This window comes from Physcomitrium patens, chromosome 17 (genome assembly GCF_059467195.1).
Source record: "Physcomitrium patens ecotype Gransden chromosome 17, ASM5946719v1, whole genome shotgun sequence".
Taxonomy (NCBI): Eukaryota; Viridiplantae; Streptophyta; class Bryopsida; order Funariales; family Funariaceae; genus Physcomitrium; species Physcomitrium patens.
In genome coordinates this window covers 15,121,417-15,129,741 of record NC_143426.1, presented here as the reverse complement: position 1 = coordinate 15,129,741, position 8,325 = coordinate 15,121,417, and the positions used below count along the sequence as shown (strand labels likewise).

The 8,325-nt window shown below is 33.5% G+C and overlaps 1 protein-coding gene across 2 annotated transcripts; it reads left to right on the top strand.

The window, feature by feature from the left end:
• Window positions 1–5,294: 5,294 nt before the first annotated feature.
• Window positions 5,295–8,267, top strand: LOC112294315 (uncharacterized). Of its 2 annotated transcripts, none has more exons than XM_024544612.3 (2): window positions 5,295–5,793; window positions 7,513–8,267. In XM_024544612.3, the coding sequence occupies exons 1-2, from the start codon at window positions 5,719–5,721 to the stop codon at window positions 7,660–7,662; spliced, it is 225 nt and encodes a 74-aa protein (XP_024400380.1). In that variant the 5' UTR covers window positions 5,295–5,718; the 3' UTR covers window positions 7,663–8,267. The 2 variants fall into 2 exon arrangements, with proteins under 2 accessions (XP_024400380.1, XP_024400379.1); XM_024544611.3 differs by lacking the exon at window positions 7,513–8,267 and adding an exon at window positions 6,479–6,693.
• The last annotated feature ends 58 nt before the right edge of the window (window positions 8,268–8,325 follow it).

Below are 8,325 nucleotides of genomic sequence, written 5' to 3'. Positions count from 1 at the left end.
CAATATAAATTTTGATACACCAAATAAATTCAAACAAAGCACCCTAACTATAGATTATGCTTACAATATTTAGAAAATTTATTCAATGAATAAATATATATAAAATCTAGTTTTAATCAAAGTTTGCTGATAAATCTTAAGAATGCTTAATTTTATAAAATTAAAAAAAATCTTTAAGATTATTTAATTATTTTTTAAAATATACATATAATTATAAAAATAAATAATAATTTAGTTTTTGTATAATAAATAATTTATTTTTTATATATTTTTCTTTTCATGATAAAGAATATCATATTTATAAAAATTATTATATTAATTAAATAAATAAAAGTAAATAAAAGTGAATAGAAGTAGGTAGAAACATGTTAGACAAATAATATCTTCTTTAAAAAGCTTTAAGAAAATTTCTTAAATATGAATTAAGTATTTATACTTTTATAGATATGCCACATGACTATTGAAACTTGTCATGTTGGAAGCACCCTACAACTTAATGCTTGGATTACTAGCTTTGTAGACACTAGGAAGCTTCAACAAAACCTTTGTAGCTAATATATACATAGAGCAAAGATTGAGACTATGCTCAATCTTGTCAATATCTTTCTTGTATTCCATTCTTGATTCAAAACTCTCTAGAATTTTTTTAATTAGCAAGAGCTATTATAATTTTTTTTTCTATTGTATATTTATTCCTTACTTCTCTACTTTCTTTCTTTCTGTGACAAAAGAGTATATGGTCTTTATAGAATTTTGTCATGATTTTTGTCTTTGAAAATACCTACTTAAATAAATAGAGAAAAATTAATAAATATTAAAATACATATGAATATATTATGTTATTATGCCTTTTTAATAGTATTTCATAAAAAATTTGTAGATGTAGAATTGATTTTTAAGTACTCTTAAATATAAAATTTGAAATAAAAAAGTCTTTCAAAGCTATTTTATTATTATAGTAGCTTAGTAAAATTATCTTATAACTTTTATGTTTATTTCACATCCCATGTAAAATATTTTAAGGACTTTTACATAGTCTTCTTATCACATAGTTTATATAAAGAAAAGACTAGTCTAATTTATTTATAAAATATACATCTCTTTGTTATTCCAAATATGCTTCAAAATTTTAATGGCGGTTTTGTATTTTAAAAAAGCCACTTTTTTATTTATTTATTTTTATAAATCAACATATTTATCATTATTTTTTATTTTTGTTCATGTATTTAGGAATTTAAAAAAAAAAATTAAACTTTATTCTTGATGATTAAAATGATTGGATGTAAGTAAATAAGTTTTAAAAAATAAAAAAAATTGTAGAGTAATAATACTCTATATACTAATTAAAAATATAATTCTATATTTAATTAATTTGAAATTATAACTTTGTATACTAATTAAAATTTCAACTCTATATACTAATTCTATATACTAATTAGTTAAATTTTATAGAGTAAAAACACAATTTTTTTAATTAGTAATTTTTTATTGTCTAAATTTTTTATATACTATGTAATAAAGATTTTATAAATTCATATTAATACTTATTACAATCTACTAATATTTACTTGTATTATTTAGCAAGTCATAATAATAATTATCATTATTATGTCTCAATATTGGTAGAAATTGTTGAAACTAGCTTGCACAATATAAAAGAGAATTTTCAATAACTATTCAAAATTTTCCAAAGTTACAATCATCTTTCAATCCAACCATCTTCAATGCCATATCTATTATAGATTTGAATTATTAATAACATTATTTTAAACAAAAATCTACCAAATCATAGTTGGTTTTTTTAATAATTTATTTTAAAAATATAAAAATATAAAATATTTTATTAGATATAAATATATTTTTCTTACATCTTATTTTAAAAAATAAAATTTTATGTTTTCTTTTTCAAAGGTCTAAAGTATCTACTTTTAATTTGATGCATTTATTATTTAGTTATTTGGAAGATTCATAATTCTTTACTTTCAATTTAAAAAAATGTGATTATATTTTATCTTATATATATATATATATATATACATTTTATTTTTTTATATTTTTTTCAAAAATTTATCCATACTAATAATATTTTGCTTAGATAAAGTTTGTATTTGTGCTTCAGTGTGTATGATTCAATATTAGGAGTGTGTGCAAATCAATCATTTATCATTAGATAAATTTTGTATTTGTGCTTCAATGTATATGAATCAAAATTAGGAGTATATACAAATCAATCATTTATCTCATATCCACAAAAGGTTATTTTCAATTTCTAATGTTAATTTCTTATTTCAATTTTATTCAACTATCAATAAAAATTTGTGCAAGTAATTTATCTTACTATTATTTTTTTGAAATATCAAATGTGAGGTTTTTATACAACAACACAATACTCCAAAACCATCACTCTTCATTTCACAACATTTATAATAAATCTCAAATTTCACACTCATCAATTCTTTGAAAAATCTAACCTCTTTCAAAAACTTGAATTCCATAAATATGAGCTTTTAATTTGAGATAGTTTAATAAAAGAGTTAGTATGGTCATTTACGATCAATATTTAACTATAAATAATTATGAAAACTCCATATTTCCATCATAACCAAGCTTCTATAAATTTGGGTATTTTCCAAAAAAATCCTAATTTTTCTTGGAATAAGCTTTAGAAGGGTATTGTACTTTATCCATACTTTATTAAGATGCCATAACATAAGGCCCCAATGGTATTCTTCTATATGGTTGGAGGAGGCACCACATGATGCTATCCATGCAAAAGAATATCAATCTGTAGTCATAACAATCATGTCAAGGTATGCATGTTGAATTCACCATGATGAAGGAGTTGCAAATCCCTTGGAAATTCTTTATGGGGATGAAGTTTGGTCTTGCACCAAATCCATGAGATGAAAAACTTTGAGTTTTATCAATGTAGTGCTTGTTTTATAAGAAGCTTGACTGGGAAGAAGTTAATGTCATAGGACATAAGCGGAAGCAAATGATGAATGTGAAGATATTTTTAATTCTTTTCTATAGAGACAACATCACAATGCATATGAAGTCATAGCATGCCAAAGTATGGATAAAGTACAATATCCTTCCAAATGCCTCAAAGGAGTAATTCTTTGATTAGATAAATTTTAAAAACATTCTTGCAAGTCATTTAGAAATCAAAAAGATACTTACATTTACAATCAATCAGGATATTAGAGACATGGTTATTAGTGACATGTTGTTCAATACAAATGATGAAGAATCCACACAAACTTATAAATGGGAATTATTAATTTTTAAGTTGTTTGAAGATGCAAACAAAAATTGAGTTGAGTTTAGTAGAGAGCAATATCTAAAGCATGAAGTGTACAAGGTAGAGATCATTTTTTTGTAGTAGTTTTATATTGTGATTGACTTCGTCTCTTGTAGAACCTCATTCTGTATATTAGCATGTCTCATGAATATTACAATGATTGTATTGCATATGAGCTCCTTCAATGTTTATAGTGACAAATGTGTGACTTTGTTTGTGAGGATGATTTGTGTTGTGAGCTTATAAAAAATCATTGAGATTTTTCAAATATAATAGGTATTTTCACTTGCTCTTGATGTCAGCTCAAAGTAAAGTAATTTTTACTTTAACTTTTGGATCCAATTTGAACATCAATTGAAGTTGCACAACCTCTATTTTCTTATCATTTTGCTTTTAGATTGTAAGACAACCAAAGTAATATTTTCTATAAGTGCAATTTTTTTTTGGATATCATTGCTTTAAAATAGAGAATACAATTAGTTGGAATTAGCATAGATGGCGAGCAAACAATTACTGGTTGGATTTTTGGCTTTATGACAAAGATGATTGAGGCAGTTGGTGATGAGATTGTGAGAGTGTGGTATGCTTTGCATTAAGTTGATCTCATGGTCCAAGTCGAGTACATCAAGATATATAACGACTAGTTTGTTAACATCTTGACATGCCTAATCTTTTATGTTCATTGGTAGTATAATTTCATTGGAAGGATGGATTATACATGCCTAAAATTCATAGACAAGCAATGGTTGTCTATGAAAAAATTGAGTGGATTTTTGCAGCAAGGGCATGTGGTAATCTGTTAGTGCCTCATGCAAAAATTGCCTAACGTGTATTCCTCCTCTTTTTTGGTAGGTGGCAATACTTGTATTTCATGATATTGCAAAGATAGTTTCTATTGTCATGAAAGACTTAGAAAGATTGAGCATCTTTCTAAACCAATAGAAAGTCCAACTCGAAGGCTTAGTCCTTGGTCGATTTGTACGAAGTATAAAGTGCATATAGTATAGAGATTTTGGCCATGACTTACGATGCCTCAAATTTGGTAATGTGCAGATTTTTATGTATTGCTCTCATGAGTATGTAGGCTTTCATTCAAGATTAAGGCACCTTCGTGATGAACCTCATGACTTGATTGCTTGTAATTGATGCCAAGGCTACGGTTTATAACATGGAGACTTTGTTTGCTAGGCTCATCAATGACATTGCATCCATTGTTGTCCAACGCAATCACAATAATGATGCTAGTGATGAAGACATTTTGAAAGTGTTGCCTCACAATTTGTATGCATTGTTGACATCTTTCTTATGCATTTCCATTTATTGGCATAAGTTTTGGTTAGAATCAATTAGATGGGATGCTCAATTCATTGAGGATATTGAAAATAACCATCGAGCCATAATACATGCCTATTGTGAAGAATTGAACTTCAAGGATGCCATTGACAAGTGCTCCAATTTACAAACAAAATTTCATGTCGGATGGGCTCATTGCAATGGCCAATTTCCACAACTTCAAGAATTTGGTGGCAAATTGGCCTCCATTTTTTTAACATAAGCATTATCAAATCCCGCTTCTCCATGATGTGGTGGGAGAAGGATGAATATTGGTAATGCATCACAAACTTCTTGCTTGAGACTATCTTACACTTTGAACAATTTGGCAGAGTCCATCAAATTTGACAAAGATGGATGTTTTCGGACAGCTGTATTGATGAATTTCATCCATTCCTAATTTACCTACAATAAAACTTGGCCGCGACCCTAAAATAAGCTAAATTAAGTATTTCAGGGAAAGCCCTAGTTTAAAGAGGCCTGATCATAACCGACGTAATTGACGCATCGCATGGATGAACGAAATATCATAAATAGAATGAAATATCATCCATTCAATAGTTGAAAAGAGCGGGAACGAGAACCAATAATACCACTCCACATAGACAACAGATCGAGGCAAGTGGCGGGAAAACAGTATAACTCTTTTCGGCGGAATAATCGTTCGAGCTTGGAAGATGGCTGATCTTGGGAATTGGACCTTCGCCGAAGTATTGTCAATGGATTCGTTCCACATTGTTTTTCAGTAGCTGCATCATCGTGGCGCTCAATTCTGTGTTGTGATCGCTTCCTCAGCAATTGGAATTGAGATGTGGGGCAGGATTTAATGGGGCGAGTTCCAAGGAATCTGTTGTCGAGTGCCGTTATGGTGTGAAGCTTCGGCGGCGAATTTGGAGTACCGGAGGAAAGTGGCGTAATTCTGAGAGGTGGGGTGGTGAATGAATGAGCTGGTTCGACCATGAATCGAGCCTCTTGGGTAGTGATTCTTGGGGGCGGCACGGCGGGTGGGTATGCGGCCTCGAAGTTTGTGAAGCACGCGCTGTGAGTCCTAGCCATTTATTTGTTTCTCCACAAGTCAGGACATGGACTCAGGAATTCCGATCCGGGCTAAGTGTTTCGACTTCGTTTTGTGGAGATCGTTTGCGAGAGAGATTTGGGTGGGTTTACTAAGCCTTGGGCGGCTTTGAATGTTCATGTTTTTTGGGTGCGTCGACAATCTCTGTTAGATTTTTCTTCTGATATGGGGGATAGAAATGTTATCTGCTCGTGAGAATGACAGGAATGTTGCTCCGGTCCTACCTGTGCTTTTCAACTCTCTCCGCGATTAACTTCATTATTTCAGCAGAATTGGCCGTGAACTTGGACTTACAATGTTCGACTGTCTAGCGATCGTTCACTGAGAACAACTGTAGAATCCGATTTAGCACATGCATGCACTCTGCTAGGGGTTCTGATACCACACATTTTGTATGGATTCTCATGTAGCTCCTGAGAGATGGGTCTCGTAATATCCGATTTTGGAGGGTTGCGTTTATGTCCTGATTTTGTGTCGTGCAGACTGAGTCAGTGATTTACGTCCAGTCTGGAACCTTGTATTTTTTTAGGACAAGTTATTCAGTTGTTGAACATTACGTTGTGGTTCCGTAGGTTTCACCTCTCGAGCTCCTGTCTTTAAGTGAGGGCTATTTGCTAGCTTGAGGTAGATATTAGATTTTTTATTTTTAATTTATTCTGCACCACATGTTCCGAAGGTTTCGCAGTGTCATCAGTAAATTTGATTATTCCCATTGTTTTTTTCGGTTTTCGGCATAATTTAAATGGATTGGGTGGCATATAGAGCAGATCTAGCGAGTTTACTTGCTCTCCACACGTGTGTGGTTGTCGGCGAGGAAGTGCATTCTGCCGAATGGTGTCCAAGAAAACTGTGATTCGGCTCCCCTATTTTCGCACAAGGTCAAATTCTTGCGACAATATAGAGTTCTTGGTGAAGCTCACGCACCAACATGTAATAGTGACAGGACTTAATGAATGATTCTTGGTACTGGTTCATTCTAGCAAACGTGACTAGTACTTCTCCTCTTGCAGTGATGAGTGAAACTATTTCGTTCTCCATCCCGATCGTTGCAACTGGCGCTTGATTGTCGTTCTCCTTTTCATAGTTTATTTCCTTGGGCGATCGAGGACTAGATTTTTGGGGTAGTACAGATTCTGAAGCTGGATGAGTTTGGGGTCACGGGAGCAGACGTTAAGAACGTATGCTACTTTCGAGATATCAGGGATGTAATGTACCTCGTGGACATGGTGGCATGGTGGCATAAGAGGGACGTGAAGGCTGTTGTAGTTAGAGTTGACTGTGTTGGGGTGTAAGTGCTGCAGCTCTTCACGGCAACCGTAGTCCTATTACCATACAACTCCCGTAAGATAACTGCGGCAAGAATTAGTCATTCCACTTGGCACTGTGCAAAACATTTTTCAAATAGTTCCCCAGTGAAATATGATGTGATTTTATCAGGAAATGTAGTGTTGCATGCCGAGCAATTCCACATAAAATGTTCGAGTCTTCGATTTCGAGTAAAGTAGAGGTTTAGTCGACTGCTCTTGGATGCATAACCAGGGTTTCTTGACATACCACTTCCAGAATGTTATCATTGAATGCTGTGGGGTTTTCACTGCCCGCATTGTTTACACTAGAGATTGCGTGATTGTATGAAGATTGCTTCATGGAGGGAATACAATTTAGAAAGAACAGTATTTTGTCCTCATTTGAGTGACAAATTGGGCAAGTCATAACTCTTTTGATGTCCACGACTTCTATCATGACTCCAAAGTGGAGTTCAATGTTTATGATATGGTAGGTGATAACTGTTGTATTGCAGAACGAAAGTCGAAGAGACTCAGACTCTACTGAAGTGGGCTTCATTGTACGACCTTACTTGGACGACTTCAAAGAGCGACTCACGCTCGAGAAATGCGCCGTCTTAGTGAATTATAAGTACCCTGTGTTGGGAACTTTTCCGTCTACGTAATGACAGACGCGGCAGCCTCTCCAGCGCCTTTCCATAGTGATGTCAAGGGACAGTTGCATGTCGTTCACGCTCACATCTCTGCAGCTCATGCTGTGCTTACTCATTCTGAAATGGAACGAATTAAGCGATCATGACCACCTTCGTTCCCCTCCCTTGCCTTAATGCTGCTGAGGCAATTTTATTGTGACAACGTGGGTGAGCCTGAGCTCATCGGAAACCTAGTCATATAGTTCTAGGCTTCTTGGGTGCACAATGGGAGGCTGTTGGGGCGTTTCTTCATGGAAGTTCCAAAGTAGAGTTAGCTGCACTAGCATAGGCTACCAGAGAACTACCCCATTCATAGGTTTCTGATTTCTTACAGAAATAGTGCCTGGACCTTGTACATTCAACAGCCTATGCCTCCGATGTCGTGTATCGGTCCCGCTACCACTGTTGAGATTTGGACCTGACCTTGCAGCAGTCCAAGCCTTTCACAGCAGTAGAATTGTCGGTAATGACGTGGACGGCAGAAACCTAATTTCTATTGCCTACGTGGGAAGTCTTGTAAAACTACCATCCGTTACGTTGAATAGAGCGACCAAGCCAAATGGTTCGAGAGTTTTTGTGTCGTCTTGTGGGTTGAATTTAAGAGTTCGTTATGGCATGTACCACGTGGCATGCCAT

Excerpts from the sequence above, each read along its gene's own strand:
- LOC112294315 (XM_024544611.3), top strand. The coding sequence starts at position 5,579 with ATGAGCTGGTTCGACCATGAATCGAGCCTCTTGGGTAGTGATTCTTGG. Across the intron at positions 5,794-6,478 it reads CGTTTGCGAGAGAGATTTGG|ATCTAGCGAGTTTACTTGCT; the intron begins GTGGGTTTACTA and ends CATATAGAGCAG.